Source organism: Rattus norvegicus, chromosome 3 (assembly GCF_036323735.1).
Source record: "Rattus norvegicus strain BN/NHsdMcwi chromosome 3, GRCr8, whole genome shotgun sequence".
In the NCBI taxonomy this organism is placed as follows: Eukaryota; Metazoa; Chordata; class Mammalia; order Rodentia; family Muridae; genus Rattus; species Rattus norvegicus.
This window is the reverse complement of record NC_086021.1, coordinates 119,292,857-119,314,058: the sequence shown is the minus strand read 5'-3', so window position 1 is coordinate 119,314,058 and position 21,202 is coordinate 119,292,857. Positions and strand designations below refer to the sequence as shown.

Here is a 21,202-nt window from a genome sequence, read left to right as displayed (position 1 = left end):
ATGAGAGTGGGGTGTTGAGATCTCCTACTGCTATTGTGTGGTGCAATGTGTTCTTTGAGTTTTAGTATGGTTTCTTTTATGTATGTAGGTGCCCTTGTATTTGGAGCATAGATATTTAGGATTGAGAGTTCATCTTGGTGGATTTTTCCTTTGATGAATATGAAGTGTCCTTCCTTATCTTTTTTGATGACTTTTAGTTGAAAATTGATTTTATTCGACATTAGAATGGCTAATCCAGCATGCTTCTTCCAATCATTTGCTTGGAAAGTTGTTTTCCAGACTTTCACTCTGAGTTAGTGTCTGTCTTTGTCTCTGAGGTGTGTTTCCTGTAGGCAGCAGAATGCAGGGTCCTCATTGCTTATCCCGTTTGTTAATCTATGTCTTTTTATTGGGGAATTGAGGCCATTGATGTTGAGAGATATTAAGGAATAGTGATTGTTGCTTCCTGTATTATTTGTTTTTCGATGTGAGATTATGTCTGTGATTGTCTTCTCTTTGTTTTATTGCAAAACGACTAGTTTCTTGCTTTTTCTAGGGTGTAGTTTGCCTCCTTATGGTGGGATTTACCGTTTATTATCCCTTGTTAGCGCTGGATTTATAGAAAGATATTGCCGAAATTTGGTTTTGTCATGGAATATCTTGGTTTCTCCATCTATGTTATTTGAGAGTTTTGCAGGATGCAGTAACCTGGGCTGGCATTTGTGTTCTCTTAGGGACTGTATGACATCTGTCCAGGATCTCCTGGCTTTCAAAATCTCTGGTGAGAAGTCTTGTGTGATTCTGATGGGTCTGCCTTTATATGTTACTTGACCTTTTTCCCTTTCTGCTTTTTTTTTTTTTTTTGAGCCTGGGACCGAACCCAGGGCCTTGCGCTTGCTAGGCAAGCACTCTACCACTGAGCCAAATCCACAACCCTCTTTCTGCTCTTAATATTCTTTATTTTGTGCATCTGGTGTTTTGACTATTATGTGATGGGAAGGTTTTCTTTTCTGGTCCAATCTATTGGGAGTTCTGTAAGCTTCTTCTGTGCTTATGGGCATCTCTGTCTTCAGGTCAGGGACGTTTTCTTCTATGATTCTGTTGAAGATATTTACTGGTCCTTTGAGCTGGGAGTCTTCACTCTCTTCTATACCTATTATCCTTAGGTTTGATATTCTCATTGACTCCTGGATTTCCTGAATGTTTTGGACCAGTAGCTTTTTTCTGTTTTACATTTTCTTTGACAGTTGTGTCGATGATTTCTGTGGAATCTTCTGCTCCTGAGATTCTCTCTTCTATCTCTTGTATTCTGTTGGTGATGCTTGTATCTAAGGCTCTTGTCTCTTTCTTTGGTTTTCTATATCCAGTGTTCTTTCCCTTTGTGATTTCTTTATTGCTTCTATTCCCATTTTTAATTCCTTCACCTGTTTGTGTTTTCCTGGAATTCTTTCAGGGATTTGTGTCATTCCTCTCTACAGGCTTCTACTTGTTTGTTTATGTTTTCTTGCGTTTCTCTAAGGGAGTTCTTTATGTCTTTCTTGAAGTCCTACAGCATCATTATCAAATGTGATTTTAAATCTAGACCTTGCTTTTCTTGTGTGTTTAGATATTCAGTGTTTGCTTTGGTGGGAGAATGGTGCTCCGATGATGCCATGTAGTCTTGGTTTCTGCTCTTTGGGTTCCTGGGCTTGCCTCTTGCCATCATGTTGTCTCTGGTGTTACCCTGTTCTTCTGTTTCTGACAGTGGTTAGACTGTCCTATCGGCCTGTGTGTCAGGAGTGCTGTATACCTATTTTCCTTTTTTTCTTTCAGCCAGTTATGGGAACGGAGTATTCTGCTTTCAGGTGTTTAGTCTTTCCTTTCTACTTGTCTTCAGCTGTTCCTGTGGGCCTGTGTCCTGAGTCCACCAGGCAGGTCACTTGGAGCAGAAAAGTTGGTCTCACCTGTGGTCCTGTGGCTCAAGTTGTTGGTGAGCTCTTGGGCTGCTTTTGAGCTCTCTGTGAGGGCAGCAACCAGGAGGGCCTGCTCTGCCTTTTCCCAGGGCCCCCTGCACTGGGGTCCCAGATGGTGTTAGGTGTTTTCCTCTGGAGTCAGAAATGTGGGCAGAGTGTAGTCTCTTCTGGCTTCTCTGAAGGTTTAGCTCTCCCTTCCATGGGATTTGGGTGCAGAGAACTGTTGACTGGTTTGCTTCAGGTCTGGATGGTGTCTGGACTGCAGGTGATCTGCCCTTCGAGGGCCCCTATCTTCCAGTTCCCAGAGGCCATATACAGTTTCCTCTTGGGCCAGGGATGTGGGCAAGGGTGGGCAGTATTGGTGGTCTCTCCCGCTCTGCAGTCTCAGGAGTGCCCACCTGTGCTGGTGGTGAGCTGTCTCTCCCAAGTTGTTTGGGTGCAGTGATCTGTGGGCCGGGATCAGGGAGGTTGGGGCTCCAGCTAAAAACCAGAAGTGTCGCTCTGCTCCCAGACCCTGTGGGACCAGCCTCGGGACCACAGGTAAGACCAACTTGTCTGCGGCAAGAAAGATGCCTGGTGAAATCGGGACACAGAGGCAGAATTCCTCTAGGACCGGGCACGTCCTGTGTTTACCGGAAGTCCCACACCCGCGGATCCCGGCCCGCAGCAGCTCTCTGCTCCCAGACCCTGTGGGAAAGAGACCTCACTGCCTGGTCAGGTGGGCACTCCTAAGGCTGCAGAGTGGAAGAGACCACCAACACTGCCCACCCCTGCCCACATCCCTGGCCCAAGAGGAAACTGTATAAGGCCTCTGGGCTCCCGTGGGGGAGGGCCCAGGAGCGGCAGGACACCTGCCTGAGACACCGCCAGAACCTGAAGGAAACAGACCGGATAAACAGTTCTCTGCCCCCAAATCCCATGGGAGGGAGAGCTAAACCCTCAGAGAGGCAGACACGCCTGGGAAACTAGAAGAGACTGCACTCTGCATACACATCTCGGATGCCAGAGGAAAACACCAAAGGCCATCTGGAACCCTGGTGCACTGAAGCTCCCGGAAGGGGCGGCGCAGGTATTCCTGGTTGCTGCCTCTACAGAGAGCCGGTGGGCAGCACCCCGCAAGCGAACTTGAGCCTTGGGACCAAAGGTAAGACCAACCTTTCTGCTGCAAGAAAGCTGCCTGGTGAACTCAAGACACAGGCCCACAGGAACAGCTAAAGACCTGTAGAGAGGAAAACTACACGCCCGAAAGCAGAACACTCTGTCCCCATAACTGGCTGAAAGAAAACAGGAAAACAGGTCTACAGCACTCCTGACACACAGTCTTATAGGACAGTCTAGCCACTGTCAGAAATAGCAGAACAAAGTAACACTAGAGATAATCTGATGGCGAGAGGCAAGCGCAGGAACCCAAGCAACAGAAACCAAGACTACATGGCATCATCGGAGCCCAATACTCCCACCAAAACAAACATGGAATATCCAAACACACCAGAAAAGCAAGATCTAGTTTCAAAATCATATTTGATCATGATGCTGGAGGACATCAAGAAAGACATGAAGAACTCCCTTAGGGAAACACAGGAAAACATTAATAAACAAGTAGAAGCCTACAGAGAGGAATCGCAAAAATCCCTGAAAGAATCACAAAAATCCCTCAAAGAATTCCAGGAAAACACAATCAAACAGTTGAAGGAACTAAAAATGGAAATAGAAGCAATCAAGAAAGAACACATGGAAACAACCCTGGATATAGAAAACCAAAAGAAGAGACAAGGAGCTGTAGATACAAGCCTCACCAACAGAATACAAGAGATGGAAGAGAGAATATCAGGAGCAGAAGATTCCATAGAAATCATTGACACAACTGTCAAAGATAATGTAAAGCGGAAAAAGCTGCTGGTCCAAAACATACAGGAAATCCAGGACTCAATGAGAAGATCAAACCTAAGGACAATAGGTATAGAAGAGAGTGAAGACTCCCAGCTCAAAGGACCAGTAAATATCTTCCACAAAATCATAGAAGAAAACTTCCCTAATCTAAAAAAAGAGATACCCATAGGCATACAAGAAGCCTACAGAACTCCAAATAGATTGGACCAGAAAAGAAACACCTCCCGTCACATAATAGTCAAAACACCAAACGCACAAAATAAAGAAAGAATATTAAAAGCAGTAAGGGAAAAAGGTCAAGTAACATATAAAGGCAGACCTATCAGAATCACACCAGACTTCTCGCCAGAAACTATGAAGGCCAGAAGATCCTGGACTGATGTCATACAGACCCTAAGAGAACACAAATGCCAGCCCAGGTTACTGTATCCTGCAAAACTCTCAATTAACATAGAAGGAGAAACCAAGATATTCCATGACAAAACCAAATTTACACAATATCTTTCTACAAACCCAGCACTACAAAGGATAATAAATGGTAAAGCCCAACATAAGGAGGCAAGCTATACCCTAGAAGAAGCAAGAAACTAATCGTCTTGGCAACAAAACAAAGAGAATGAAAGCACACAAACATAACCTCACATCCAAATATGAATATAACGGGAAGCAATAATCACTATTCCTTAATATCTCTCAACATCAATGGCCTCAACTCCCCAATAAAAAGACATAGATTAACAAACTGGATACGCAACGAGGACCCTGCATTCTGCTGCCTACAGGAAACACACCTCAGAGACAAAGACAGACATTACCTCAGAGTGAAAGGCTGGAAAACAATTTTCCAAGCAAATGGTCAGAAGAAGCAAGCTGGAGTAGCCATTCTAATATCAAATAAAATCAATTTTCAACTAAAAGTCATCAAAAAAGATAAGGAAGGACACTTCATATTCATCAAAGGAAAAACCCACCAAGATGAACTCTCAATCCTAAATATCTATGCCCCAAATACAAGGGCACCTACATACGTAAAAAAAACCTTACTAAAGCTCAAAACACACATTGCACCTCACACAATAATAGTGGGAGATTTCAACACCCCACTCTCATCAATGGACAGATCATGGAAACAGAAATTAAACAGAGATGTAGACAGACTAAGAGAAGTCATGAGCCAAATGGACTTAATGGATATTTATAGAACATTCTATCCTAAAGCAAAAGGATATACCTTCTTCTCAGCTCCTCATGGTACTTTCTCCAAAATTGACCATATAATTGGTCAAAAAACGGGCCTCAACAGGTACAGAAAGATAGAAATAATCCCATGCGTGCTATCGGACCACCACGGCCTAAAACTGGTCTTCAATAACAATCAAGGAAGAATGCCCACATATACTTGGAAATTGAACAATGCTCTACTCAATGATAACCTGGTCAAGGAAGAAATAAAGAAAGAAATTAAAAACTTTTTAGAATTTAATGAAAATGAAGGTACAACATACCCAAACTTATGGGACACAATGAAAGCTGTGCTAAGAGGAAAACTCATAGCGCTGAGTGCCTGCAGAAAGAAACAGGAAAGAGCATATGTCAGCAGCTTGACAGCACACCTAAAAGCTCTAGAACAAAAAGAAGCAAATACACCCAGGAGGAGTAGAAGGCAGGAAATAATCAAACGCAGAGCTGAAATCAACCAAGTAGAAACAAAAAGGACCATAGAAAGAATCAACAGAACCGGCCCAGGAGCGGCAGGACCCCTGCCAGAGACACCGCCGGACCCTGAAGGAAACAGACCGGATAAACAGTTCTCTGCACCCAAATCCCGTGGGAGGGAGAGCTAAACCTTCAGAGAGGCAGACAAGCCTGGGAAACCAGAAGAGACTGCTCTCTGCACACACATCTCGGACGCCAGAGGAAAAAGCCAAAGACCATCTGGAACCCTGGTGCACTGAAGCTCCCGGAAGGGGCGGCACAGGTCTTCCTGGTTGCTGCTGCTGCAGAGAGCCCGTGGGCAGCACCCCACGAGCGAACTTGAGCCTCGGGACCACAGGTAAGACCAACTTTTCTGCTGCAAGAAAGCTGCCTGGTGAGCTTGGGACACACGGAAGCAGAATTCCCCTAGGACCGGGCACGTTCTGTGTTTACCGGAAGTCCCAAACCCTCGGATCCCGGCCCGCAGCAGCTCTCTGCCCCCAGACCCTGTGAGAGAGAGACCCAACCGCCTGGTCAGGTGGGCACTCCTGAGGCTGCAGAGCGGAAGAGACCACCAACACTGCTCACCCCTGCCCACATCCCTGGCCCAAGAGGAAACTGTATAAGGCCTCTGGGCTCCCGTGGGGGAGGGCCCAGGAGCGGCAGGACCCCTGCCAGAGACACCGCCGGACCCTGAAGGAAACAGACCGGATAAACAGTTCTCTGCCTCCAAATCCCGTGGGAGGGAGAGCTAAACCTTCAGAGAGGCAGACAAGCCTGGGAAACCAGAAGAGACTGATCTCTGTACATACATCTCGGACGCCAGAGGAAAACACCAAAGGCCATCTGGAACCCTGGTGCACTGAAGCTCCCGGAAGAGGCGGCACAGGTATTCCTGGTTGCTGCCGCCGCAGAGAGCCCGTGGGCAGCACCCCACGAGCGAACTTGAGCCTCGGGACCACAGGTAAGACCAACTTTTCTGCTGCAAGAAAGCTGCCTGGTGAACTCAAGACACAGGCCCACAGGAACAGCTGAAGACCTGTAGAGAGGAAAAACTACACGCCCGAAAGCAGAACACTCTGTTCCCATAACTGGCTGAAAGAAAACAGGAAAACAGGTCTACAGCACTCCTGACACACAGGCTTATAGGACAGTCTAGCCACTGTCAGAAATAGCAGAACAAAGTAACACTAGAGATAATCTGATGGCGAGAGGCAAGCGCAGGAACCCAAGCAACAGAAACCAAGACTACTTGGCATCATCGGAGCCCAATTCTCCCACCAAAAAAAAAACATGGAATATCCAAACGCACCAGAAAAGCAAGATCTAGTTTCAAAATCATATTTGATCATGATGCTGGAGGACTTCAAGAAAGATGTGAAGAACTCCCTTAGGGAAACACAGGAAAACATTAATAAACAAGTAGAAGCCTACAGAGAGGAATCGCAAAAATCCCTGAAAGAATTCCAGGAAAACACAATCAAACAGTTGAAGGAATTAAAAATGGAAATAGAAGCAATCAAGAAAGAACACATGGAAACAACCCTGGATATAGAAAACCAAAAGAAGAGACAAGGAGCTGTAGATACAAGCTTCACCAACAGAATACAAGAGATGGAAGAGAGAATATCAGGAGCAGAAGATTCCATAGAAATCATTGACTCAACTGTCAAAGATAATGTAAAGCGGAAAAAGCTGCTGGTCCAAAACATACAGGAAATCCAGGACTCAATGAGAAGGATAATAGGTATAGAAGAGAGTGAAGACTCCCAGCTCAAAGGACCAGTAAATATCTTCCACAAAATCATAGAAGAAAACTTCCCTAATCTAAAAAAAGAGATACCCATAGGCATACAAGAAGCCTACAGAACTCCAAATAGATTGGACCAGAAAAGAAACTCCTCCCGTCACATAATAGTCAAAACACCAAACGCACAGAATAAAGAAAGAATATTAAAAGCAGTAAGGGAAAAAGGTCAAGTAACATATAAAGGCAGACCTATCAGAATCACACCAGACTTCTCCCCAGTTACTATGAAGGCCAGAAGATCCTGGACTGATGTCATACAGACCCTAAGAGAACACAAATGCCAGCCCAGGTTACTGTATCCTGCAAAACTCTCAATTAACATAGAAGGAGAAACCAAGATATTCCATGACAAAACCAAATTTACACAATATCTTTCTACAAACCCAGCACTACAAAGGATAATAAATGGTAAAGCCCAACATAAGGAGGCAAGCTATACCCTAGAAGAAGCAAGAAACTAATCGTCTTGGCAACAAAACAAAGAGAATGAAAGCACACAAACATAACCTCACATCCAAATATGAATATAACGGGAAGCAATAATCACTATTCCTTAATATCTCTCAACATCAATGGCCTCAACTCCCCAATAAAAAGACATAGATTAACAAACTGGATACGCAACGAGGACCCTGCATTCTGCTGCCTACAGGAAACACACCTCAGAGACAAAGACAGACATTACCTCAGAGTGAAAGGCTGGAAAACAATTTTCCAAGCAAATGGTCAGAAGAAGCAAGCTGGAGTAGCCATTCTAATATCAAATAAAATCAATTTTCAACTAAAAGTCATCAAAAAAGATAAGGAAGGACACTTCATATTCATCAAAGGAAAAACCCACCAAGATGAACTCTCAATCCTAAATATCTATGCCCCAAATACAAGGGCACCTACATACGTAAAAAAAACCTTACTAAAGCTCAAAACACACATTGCACCTCACACAATAATAGTGGGAGATTTCAACACCCCACTCTCATCAATGGACAGATCATGGAAACAGAAATTAAACAGAGATGTAGACAGACTAAGAGAAGTCATGAGCCAAATGGACTTAATGGATATTTATAGAACATTCTATCCTAAAGCAAAAGGATATACCTTCTTCTCAGCTCCTCATGGTACTTTCTCCAAAATTGACCATATAATTGGTCAAAAAACGGGCCTCAACAGGTACAGAAAGATAGAAATAATCCCATGCGTGCTATCGGACCACCACGGCCTAAAACTGGTCTTCAATAACAATCAAGGAAGAATGCCCACATATACTTGGAAATTGAACAATGCTCTACTCAATGATAACCTGGTCAAGGAAGAAATAAAGAAAGAAATTAAAAACTTTTTAGAATTTAATGAAAATGAAGGTACAACATACCCAAACTTATGGGACACAATGAAAGCTGTGCTAAGAGGAAAACTCATAGCGCTGAGTGCCTGCAGAAAGAAACAGGAAAGAGCATATGTCAGCAGCTTGACAGCACACCTAAAAGCTCTAGAACAAAAAGAAGCACATACACCCAGGAGGAGTAGAAGGCAGGAAATAATCAAACTCAGAGTGGAAATCAACCAAGTAGAAACAAAAAGGACCATAGAAAGAATCAACAGAACCAAAAGTTGGTTCTTTGAGAAAATCAACAAGATAGATAAACCCTTAGCCAGACTAACGAGAGGACACAGAGAGTGCGTCCAAATTAACAAAATCAGAAATGAAAAGGGAGACATAACAACAGATTCAGAGGAAATTCAAAAAATCATCAGATCTTACTATAAAAACCTATATTCAACAAAACTTGAAAATCTTCAGGAAATGGACAATTTCCTAGACAGATACCAGGTACCGAAGTTAAATCAGGTACAGATAAACCAGTTAAACAACCCCATAACTCCTAAGGAAATAGAAGCAGTCATTAAAGGTCTCCCAACCAAAAAGAGCCCAGGTCCAGACGGGTTTAGTGCAGAATTCTACCAAACCTTCATAGAAGACCTCATACCAATATTATCCAAACTATTCCACAAAATTGAAACAGATGGATCACTACCGAATACCTTCTACGAAGCCACAATTACTCTTATACCTAAACCACACAAAGACACAAGAAAGAAAGAGAACTTCAGACCAATTTCCCTTATGAATATCGACGCAAAAATACTCAACAAAATTCTGGCAAACCGAATCCAAGAGCACATCAAAACAATCATCCACCATGATCAAGTAGGCTTCATCCCAGGCATGCAGGGATGGTTTAATATACGGAAAACCATCAACGTGATCCATTATATAAACAAACTGAAAGAACACAACCACATGATCATTTCATTAGACGCTGAGAAAACATTTGACAAAATTCAACACCCCTTCATGATAAAAGTCCTGGAAGGAATAGGAATTCAAGGCCCATACCTGAACATAGTAAAAGCCATATACAGCAAACCAGTTGCTAACATTAAACCAAATGGAGAGAAACTTGAAGCAATCCCACTAAAATCAGGGACTAGACAAGGCTGCCCACTCTCTCCCTACTTATTCAATATAGTTCTTGAAGTTCTAGCCAGAGCAATTAGACAACAAAAGGAGGTCAAGGGGATACAGATCGGAAAAGAAGAAGGCAAAATATCACTATTTGCAGATGATATGATAGTATATTTAAGTGATCCCAAAAGTTCCACCAGAGAACTACTAAAGCGATAAACAACTTCAGCAAAGTGGCTGGGTATAAAATTAACTCAAATAAATCAGTTGCCTTCCTCTATACAAAAGAGAAACAAGCCGAGAAAGAAATTAGGGAAACGACACCCTTCATAATAGACCCAAATAATATAAAGTACCTCGGTGTGACTTTAACCAAGCAAGTAAAAGATCTGTACAATAAGAACTTCAAGACACTGAAGAAGGAAATTGAAGAAGACCTCAGAAGATGGAAAGATCTCCCATGCTCATGGATTGGCAGGATTAATATAGTAAAAATGGTCATTTTACCAAAAGCGATCTACAGATTCAATGCAATCCCCATCAAAATACCAATCCAATTCTTCAAAGAGTTAGACAGAACAATTTGCAAATTCATCTGGAATAAGAAAAAACCCAGGATAGCTAAAGCTATCCTCAACAATAAAAGGACTTCAGGGGGAATCACTGTCCCTGAACTCAAGCAGTATTACAGAGCAATAGTGATAAAAACTGCATGGTATTGGTACAGAGACAGACAGATAGACCAATGGAATAGAATTGAAGACCCAGAAATGAACCCACACACCTATGGTCACTTGATTTTTGACAAAGGAGCCAAAACCATCCAATGGAAAAAAGATAGCATTTTCAGCAAATGGTGCTGGTTCAACTGGAGGTCAACATGTAGAAGAATGCAGATCGATCCATGCTTATCACCCTGTACAAAGCTTAAGTCCAAGTGGATCAAGGACCTCCACATCAAACCAGACACACTCAAACTAATAGAAGAAAAACTAGGGAAGCATCTGGAACACATGGGCACTGGAAAAAATTTCCTGAACAAAACACCAATGGCTTATGCTCTAAGATCAAGAATCGACAAATGGGATCTCATAAAACTACAAAGCTTCTGTAAGGCAAAGGACACTGTGGTTAGGACAAAACGGCAACCAACAGATTGGGAAACGATCTTTACTAATCCTACAACAGATAGAGGCCTTATATCCAAAATATACAAAGAACTCAAGAAGTTAGACCGCAGGGAAACAAATAACCCTATTAAAAAATGGGGCTCAGAGCTAAACAAAGAATTCACAGCTGTGGAATGCCGAATGGCTGAGAAACACCTAAAGAAATGTCCAACATCTTTAGTCATAAGGGAAATGCAAATCAAAACAACCCTGAGATTTCACCTCACACCAGTGAGAATGGCTAAGATCAAAAACTCAGGGGACAGCAGATGCTGGCGAGGATGCGGAGAAAGAGGAACACTCCTCCATTGTTGTTGGGGTTGCAAACTGGTACAACCATTCTGGAAATCAGTCTGGAGGATCCTCAGAAAATTGGACATTGAACTGCCTGAGGATCCAGCTATACCTCTCCTGGGCATATACCCAAAAGATGCCCCAACATATAAAAAAGACACGTGCTCCACTATGTTCATTGCAGCCTTATTTATAATAGCCAGAAGCTGGAAAGAACCCAGATGCCCTTCAACAGAGGAATGGATACAGAAAATGTGGTACATCTACACAATGGAATATTACTCAGCTATCAAAAACAACGGCTTTATGAAATTCGTAGGCAAATGGTTGGAACTGGAAAACATCATCCTGAGTGAGCTAACCCAATCACAGAAAGACATACATGGTATGCACTCATTGATAAGTGGCTATTAGCCCAAATGCTTGAATTACCCTAGATGCCTAGAACAAATGAAACTCAAGACGGATGATCAAAACGTGAATGCTTCACTCCTTCTTTAAAAGAGGAACAAGAATACCCTTGTCAGGGAAATGAGAGGCAAAGATTAAAACAGAGACTGAAGGAACACCCATTCAGAGTCTGCCCCACATGTGGCCCATACATATACAGCCACCCAATTAGACAAATGGATGAAGCAGAGAAGTGCAGACTGACAGGAGCCGGATGTAGATCGCTCCTGAGAGACCCAGCCAGAATACAGCAAATACAGAGGCGAATACCAGCAGCATACCACTGAACTGAGAATAGAACTCCCGTTGAAGGAATCAGAGAAAGAACTGGAAGAACTTGAAGGGGCTGGAGACACTATATGTACAACAATGCCAAGCAACCAGAGCTTCCAGGGACTAAGCCACTAACTAAAGACTATACATGGACTGACCCTGGACTCTGACCTCATAGGTAGCAATGAATATCCTAGTAAAAGCACCAGTGGAAGGGGAAGCCCTGGGTCCTGCTAAGACTGAACCCCCAGTGAACTAGACTGGTGGGGGGAGGGCGGAAATGGGGGGAGGGTTGGGAGGGGAACACCCATAAGGAAGGGGAGGGGGGAGGGGGATGTTTGCCCGGATACCGGGAAAGGGAATAACACTCGAAATGTATATAAGAAATACTCAAGTTAATAAAAAAAAGAAAAAAACCAGAAGTGTCCAGTCCCTGAGGAATTTTGCCCCTGTGTGTCCTGAATTCAGCAGGCAGGACACTTGGAGTAGAAAAGTTGGTCTTACCTGTGGTCCATCTGCTCAAGTTGCTCATGGGGGGCAGCTTTTGAGCTCAGTGAGCACGGCAAACTGGAGGGCCTTCACCGCCTTTTCCTGGGGCCCCCATGCACTGGGGTCCCAGATGGCATTAGGTGTTTTCCTCTGGAGTCAGAAATGTGGGCAGAGTGTAGTCTCTTCTGGCTTCCCAGGCGTGTCTGCCCCTCTGAAGGTTTAGCTCTCCCTCCCACGGGATTTGGGTGCAGAGAACTATTGGCCGGTTCCCTTCAGGTCCGGGTGGTCACTTCTTATTTTTTTAAAAATAATAAGCAGAGCTTGAAAAACTAGATATCTCCACAAAGACTTAAAGTAGATCAATTTTTTTTCATTTGTAAAAAATCAATTTAAAAATGAATGAAGCTATTAACTTAGCATGTGAAACTTGTATGGAAAATATGGCATAAGAGCTTCAAGATACATACATAGGCATTGAGTTTTAAAATATGACTGCTATAGCAAATTAAAAATTAGAAGAAATGGAACTGAATCAAGTGTATATTTTCTATATAGACATAGCATCTAGAATGGGAGAGAAGTTTTGCCCTCTATATATCTTAAACAGAATCAATAGTCAAAACACATAAAAGCTTAAATTTATCAAAGTACATAAATGACTTAACAGGTACACAAGCCATGTATGGGATACGTTCTTGAGAATTGTTGGGCAGAAAGTCCTAGAAGTCCCCCATCAATACACCTTGCTTGCACAATGTAGAGAAATGAAATTGAAATTTAGTTGAAAAGTTACTCTGTTCACTTAGGTTTCACAGTGTCAGATGGTTTTATGCAGACTGATTGGAGAATAAAGGCATCAATAGTTTTACCCAGCTTGAACTTTATGAACTACAATATTGGTTTGATGTGTAAGATGTGTTCCCTGTGCAATAGTGCCCTTGTTAGAGCGCTAACCATCTATCTGTGTTTGGATTCCAAAGGAGGGAATCCACATTGTATGCTGTTCTGCTGTCCATTTTTATAAGCACAATATGTGTTGATTGTCTTTAATTATACAATAATTTGACCATTCTTTTCGGTGGCTTCAAGGTATTTAACTGTTTTTGGTATAGTATAACGTTTAAATTTACTATTGTTTTCATTTTTTTCACTTTCGAATGTTATTCATAAGAATGAAGCTTTGTACAGTTAATTTATGTACAAATTCACAGTTATATATTATATTAAAAGGAAGACAAAAATCTATTTCTATTTGTTAAAGTAGATTGATAATTGTCATATTGTGCTTCTTGGAGTTGATTTGGTTTATACTTATTTTTTAATCAATACCTACCTACTTTTAGAAATTAATTGTACTATTTATAAATACATATAATAAAATTATACAATGATACAAAACTTCCCATTATTGTTTTCTGTTATATTTCTAGTATTATATAATAGGATCTGAAATTCTTTGGTTGCACTGGATGAATCAAATGGTCCTCTAGGGAAAAAGTCCCCAAACTACAAGCATATGAAGACTGTATTGGTCACTGGCCTCTGTTATATAATTAGTTTTATATATTCCTGTGTTAGGATATCACAGCTACTTTATGTTGGAGAATACAGAGAAATCTGAATCCATGAAGTTCATGTACATTTTATCAGGTAAATGGTCTCTGGAAGAAAATTTAGGAATTATAATAGTGATTTATTTATAGATGTGATTCTGCTGTTAGAGCTGGTGTTATGTAGTTGAATGAGTTTAAGGAAATAGCATTTAGCACAATCAACTGAACAGCATAAGAAAAATACTTGTAAAAACTTTATTAACATACTAGAAACACTGCTGAGTTTTAGTTTGAACTTGAGTATGTTGTTACCTGGGGAAATGTGAAAGGCAGTAGAAAATACCAAACAGCTTTGCAATAATTTTTCTTTAGCATATGTTATAAGTAACCATTCAGTTCTCTGATAAATCAGCAAGTATTTATCGGTACAAACACTGAACTCATAAAAGTCATATTTTTCTATCCGAAAAGAGTTGGACATATACCGATCATCTCTAAAACAGAAATAAGCTTATTGGAAGTCTTCCAGTGAGAAAAATGTCATAGACACATGATAAAATTTAACATGGACAGCAAATAATCCAGTGCTGAATACATACTTGCCAATGTAAGATGTGATATGCATAATTCAAAACTAAATCGTATCTAAAGCTACCAAGAATTGTATTTGGTTTTCTGGTTTTCTTCTATACTTTATAGCTAATGTTGGCACTAATTTTATTTCTGAACAATAAGTAGAAGAGATAAGGATAAAGAGTTTTATAAAGAGGTAATATTTTAGGGGTGGTAGAAAGTGAAAAAGAATCAGAATAATATAGAAAGCTTTGAAAAAAGATATTTTGGGCATGTTGGTGAACAGCTTGGGAGATGGATGCAGAAGGATTGTCATGAGTTTGAGGCCCACCTGGGATACGAAAAGGACACTATCTCTGAAACAACTAAACATTCAATTTATTGAGTCTTGTAGAAAGTTATGAAGTTGTTTTTGTTCTTGTGTATGTATTTATTTGAAAAGGAGGCATAATCATTTAAATTTCCCATAATGATATTTAAAATTGTGATGTTCTTACTAATCTGAGAAGTGAAACTACAAAAAGTTTCAATTGCGTGAGTGAATGAGGTCACAGTATTTCTTGTCTGAGGAAGAAATACACCAAGATGATTTGCACAAGCAATGTTCGATAAAGCCACTGAACTTGATGACTCTATTAGGACTCAATATCAAATATGTCCTCCATCTATAAGGACTGAGTGTCTTGGACTATGTCTTTACGGATTCATTAGTTCTGTTTATACCAAGGAGAACAATTACTAATTAATTGTTGCAAATCATTGGGTGCTCTTTTTCATCATAGTTATTTCAAATATAAAGATTGAACTTATGAAACAGCCCTTTCAAATACAGCTACTCTGAAAGTAAAGACAATTCCAAACACCATCTTTTAGGAATTTTCTCTGTGGGAATTTATAGCTTCAACATATGAGAAAATCATGTCCATTTAAAAACTTCTACATGACTTTCTCTGTACTGAAATTTAGCTCTTGACTGTATTGTCTTCTAATTCTAATTTTCCAAATTTATCATAGACGATATCTTCTGGTACATTTTCCATACATATATCTCACTCTTCTATAGTCATAAGTCACCATAGTCAGTTAAACTTACTTTAACTGACATCTAATTCTTACTAGATGAAGGGGGTTGCAAATAAAAAGGACAGGTAAATTCATACCTGACAGTGAATTGAGAACATCTTCTAAGAGTTTTAGAACTTAATACTTGAAGATACCATAGTAATAACTGTTACCTTATACACTAATTCAAAAGAATTAAAAGGGAGAATGGATTTATGAAGCCTATTACTGTGTGTAATGAACATTTTCCAATACATACTTATATATAACATGCCTGAAGTTACTGTATTATTATTGTTATAATTACATAGTTTCTAAAGAATAGCTCTGAAAATCAGTGCTTACCATTTCCCATAAATTATCCATTATTTTCCTAAAGGAACCTGGTTTCTTTTTCTCATCATAGTTGTACACATGCTATTGAATTTCCCTAGTAATGTTTTTAGATATTTTCTTTAGTCTCATTTATTTATCTTTTCTCCAAATCTTTGCATGTATAATCTCCTTATTTCTAATTCCCTATCACTTTGTAATCGTGGCCAGTCTCTTTGTCTACCTTCTTTGACTCTATAAGATCACATTTTAATGCTGTTTTGACTATTGAAATATCCTTTTTATGTTTCAACAAAAATTCATATCATAAAGAACATTGTAGTTTTTACCTTTATAGACATTATGGTGTATTTGGAAAGGAATTTTAATGAGTTAGATTTGTAGTAACCACCCAAAGAGACAACAATGTACTTTGAAAGCAAATATACTCAATTTCAGATTAAAGTTTGTATTTTAATCACTAAGACAATATAGATATTATATATTGTCAAGTAGTAAACACTTATATTTTGAAAATTTCTTATTAAAAGAAAAGAGTTAATATATTTTGGAAAGTCTTTCAGTGGTGTTTTTTGACACTCCCAGGTTACTAACACTTTGTTTTATTTGTTCTTTTATATCATGAATCCAGATAATTCATGTAAACATAGAAAATGGAAAGTAACATTAACTTTTACCACTTGTATATGGAAAACCTACATGCTGAATATGTGATTATATTCTTTAATTATGTTATTCCTAACTGTATTATAAAAATCTATGATTTAAAAATATGTACAACAGACAAATAGACTGAGAATCAGGGGATTATACTTACTACTAATTTGATGGTGGATGAACCACAGTGCTAACTTTTGATCAGAATTCAAAGCTCATATTATGCTCATTGTATTATGCTTCTTTACTAAGTAAAAGCAAAACTGTAATCAAATATATTGACTTCTGTCACCAGTGTGGAACATAATGTACTCTACTATGCTGTTCCTTTCAGGTGGTTGTTTGCAAAGTATGTACTATTCACTCCGTGGTAGTGATTCTAACCTACCCCTACTGGACAAATACTTTGAGTTGAAATCGAGGCATTTTACTTTTTTTTTATGGTAGGAACATTTCTAAGCACCTACTGTTTCTGTGTCTGACATGATGTACACTGATAAGTGACAGTCACAGAAACGCTTATACCTTGCTTGTTAATTCCTTCAGAGAATGTAAATATACATATGCCATGACATTTGTATTCAAAATGCTTATCAGTATTTGATTAGTATTATAAAAGGTTTTGTCAATTTTAGGGATAGTAAAAATAAATGAAAAGAACCATAAATTTAAAAGAGAGCTAGGTGCATATAGGAGGGCTTGGAGGGAGAAAAGAGAAGAGAGAAGTGATGTAACTGGGTGATAATCTCAAAAATAAAAGTAGTAATAAAATAAATGCTAATAATGCAAAGGAAGACATCATATTTGGTTAATCATTTAATAAACCTTGCAGTTATTTGTCTTTCAGATGTAGGAAGAAGAAAGAAGGGCTTATTTGTCAGTATAAGATTGTATTGTTGGACTTCAAAAGGTTGTTTTAATGTGTACCAGGCTATAAATTAATCTTGAAACATACAATTGTTTCCATGTTGGCTAGTCTTGTCTCTCAAAAGGAATATTTTTGTACCCACTGTGAAAGAAACAGAGGAATATGAAGTTCAGAGAGAGAATATGATAACACTATACAAGTGCCACCCACTTCCCTGTGTTGTTGGCCACCTTTTCACAATTCCTAGGTGTTGTAGGTAGTTTCCCCTCGCCAGTTTTATTAAGGTATAACTAACTGATAAATAACTCTTATTCCTATACAGAATCCAGTGTGATGTTCTGATGTTTGTGTACATTGTGAAACAATTAAAAGAAACTACTTAGCCATCTCATACATTTACTTCCTGTGAGAACATTGACAATCTCCTCATTTCAAACAGCCCAGTATTACTGTCAACCACAGTTGTGATGATCCATGGATTTTCAGAAACAGAGCATCCTAGCAGAACGTCTATATTTTGGACCAACATTTTCTCTTCCACTTCCCAATCATCTTTATTTCTACATTGTGGTGGTTTCAATATGCTTGGTCCAGCACTATTAGGAGCTGTGTTCCTGTTGGAGTAGGTGTGTCACTGTAGATGTGGGCTTTGAGTCTCTAGTCCTAGCTGCCTGGAAGCTATTCTTCTCCTAGCAGCCTTCAGATGAAGATGTAGAACTTTCAGCTCTTTCTGTACCATGCCTGCTTGGATGCTGCCTTGCTCCTGCCTTGATAATAATGGACTGAACTTCTGAACCTATAAGCCAGGCCCAATTAAATGTTGTCTTTAGAAGAGTTGCCTTGATTATGGTGTCTGTTCATAGCTGTAAAACCCTAACTAAGACATACATGTTACAACACGTATTCACTGCTTTTCTGAATATGTCAGCTTTGGATTCTATGTTTTTGTGAGATTCTCAGTATTGACTTTTGTTTCTCTTTAATTTCATGTGTATCAATGACCACTAGGATCAGGTAGATTATTACAAAACAGGATTCCCTTCTTTTAAAAAGCTGAAGAATATTCCATTGTGTCTATGTGTTAGTGTGTGTTCGTGTACTATTCACTCAAGTCTTAATGAGCATTCATGTATTTCTGTATTATTATTGTGATGTTCAAGGAAAATGGGAAGAAATTACTTGCATATAATGTTGTAATTTCCTCATGTTGCATGGGTTATGCAAAAATGAATTTTGCTTAATCACATTGTAGCTTTAACAAAAATCCTTACATCCCCCCTTCTCCCTTCCAAAATTGTGGTCAGTGTCTAATAGGTGAGTACTTTATTCCAAAGCTACATAATACCATATTTTGAAATTTTGTGAATGCCTTATACAATTCGTTCATAATGGAGGTTTACTTTATATGCATACCAACAACTTAAAGATCATTTTTTTATATCCACTCTGAGCTTTTGATAAAAAGTCTTTACCAGCTATAAAATACTTTTATTTTAAAGTTCGTTCCTCAATATTAAATGGTGTCCATTGAGCTTTTGATAAAACATCTTTAACAGCTATAAAATACTTTTAAAGTTCATTCCTCAATATTAAATGGTGTCCATTTTTCATATATTTGTCTTTAATTTGGTTTTAATGTTATATTATAAACAGACTTTTATAATTTGTCTTGATGTAACCTATTAATATAGGATATTAGTATATTCTATTAATATAATTTATATTTTTCTTGTTTTCTTCTTCAGGTAATAGTGGCATACATGCTAATGGGAGGAGCAAATCTCTCTGTGGTATCAGAGTTTGTATTTCTTGGACTCACCAACTCTTGGGACATCCAGCTTCTTCTCTTTATGTTCTCATCTATGTTTTATGTGGCCAGCATGATGGGAAACTCCCTCATTATTTTTACTGTGGCTTCAGACCCTCACTTACACTCTCCAATGTACTTTCTGCTGGCTAACCTCTCCTTCATTGACCTAGGTGTTTCTTCTGTTACTTCCCCCAAGATGATTTACGATCTGTTCAAAAAGCACAAAGTCATCTCCTTTAGAGGTTGTGTTGTCCAGATCTTTTCCATTCATGTCATTGGTGGTGTGGAGATGGTTTTACTTATAGCTATGGCCTTTGATAGATATGTAGCCATATGTAAACCTCTCCATTACCTGACCATTTTGAGCCCAAGAATGTGTCTCTTCTTTGTAGTGATTGCCTGGTTAGTTGGCCTTATACATTCTTTGGTTCAGTTGGCTTTTGTCATAAATTTACCTTTTTGTGGACCAAATGTGTTGGACAGCTTCTACTGTGATCTTCCCCGGTTCATCAAGCTTGCTTGCATAGACACTCACAAACTAGAATTCATGGTCACAGCCAACAGTGGGTTCATCTCTGTGGGCTCCTTCTTCATACTGATAATCTCATATATTTTCATCATCATCTCTGTACAAAAACACTCTTCAAGTGGTTTCTCTAAAGCCCTATCCACACTGTCAGCTCATGTCTTAGTAGTGGTCCTATTTTTTGGTCCTTTGATATTTGTTTATACATGGCCATCTCCCTCCATACACCTTGATAAATTTCTGGCCATATTTGACGCAGTTATCACTCCTTTTCTGAATCCTGTGATCTATACACTTAGGAATCAAGAAATGAGGATGGCAATGAAGAAAATATTCAAACAGCTACTGGGTTATAGAAAGATCTCTTAATTGCTTGCCTTGTGAATATAGAGTGCATTTTCACCAATCTCAGTGCAAAAACTGCCTTTCTACACTCTGTCTATATTTATATTATGTCTATGTTTATATTAATATTTGATCCATTTTCTTCATTTTAGTAGGGTGAGAAAACCTCTTCTGAAAATAGAAAATAAATTACAGGTATTTACAAAGTAAATATGATAATATTGAGCCTCAATTCCCAAGGAATATTTTTGATCTCAATATTTGGACACAAAGAAGCTGGAAGCCTACATTAAGACATTTAAAACAGAGAAAATAAGATTTAAAAAAATAACATGTAGGAATTATGGAAGTATGGAAGTACTTACTGGGAATACTTGTTTATTTTTTAACATATATATAAACATTTATATGTTAAAAATATATAAAAATATATATAACATATTATATAATTTTTAAGAATTTCACACATGTATTGATCTTATCATTTCTTAATATTTCTCTTTCTACTTTCCAACAGGTTTCCCTCCTAACTTCAACTCTCTCTCTCTCTCTCTGTCTCTCTCTTTTTTTGATATTACTAAATGTTGTTAGTGCTGCCCATGTGTATGGATGTAGGGCTATTCACTATAGTATGAGAATTCATCCAGTGGGAACATTCTTTAGAAGGTAATTCTACTTTCCTAGGAGCTATCACTTGCCAATAGCTTCTCAATAAGGAACGAGGCATGAAAAGCATCCCTCCCATCTATTTATGCAGTTTGGTTGTCTAGTTCTTGTGTACAACATGTTCAAATAACTTCAGCTGGTTGGAATTCATGGTTGGACTTTTATAATATCAGAAGTCAGCATTCCATTGCACTCTTCCTTATTCCTCTGATTTATGTTCTTTCAGCCTATTTTTCCCCACAATCTTCTTTGAGCCTTGGCAGTGTTATGGATATTGATAATGATGGTCCATTTAGGGCTCATCTTTCAGTCTTTTATTCTGCCACTTTGACAAATGA

The 21,202-nt window shown here is 39.1% G+C and overlaps 1 protein-coding gene across 1 annotated transcript; it reads left to right on the top strand.

Moving 5' to 3' along the window:
* Nucleotides 1–19,283: 19,283 nt before the first annotated feature.
* On the top strand, nt 19,284–20,222 carry Or4f14d (olfactory receptor family 4 subfamily F member 14D). The gene has a single exon (NM_001000580.1). The coding sequence runs from the start codon at nt 19,284–19,286 to the stop codon at nt 20,220–20,222; it is 939 nt and encodes a 312-aa protein (NP_001000580.1).
* The last annotated feature ends 980 nt before the right edge of the window (nt 20,223–21,202 follow it).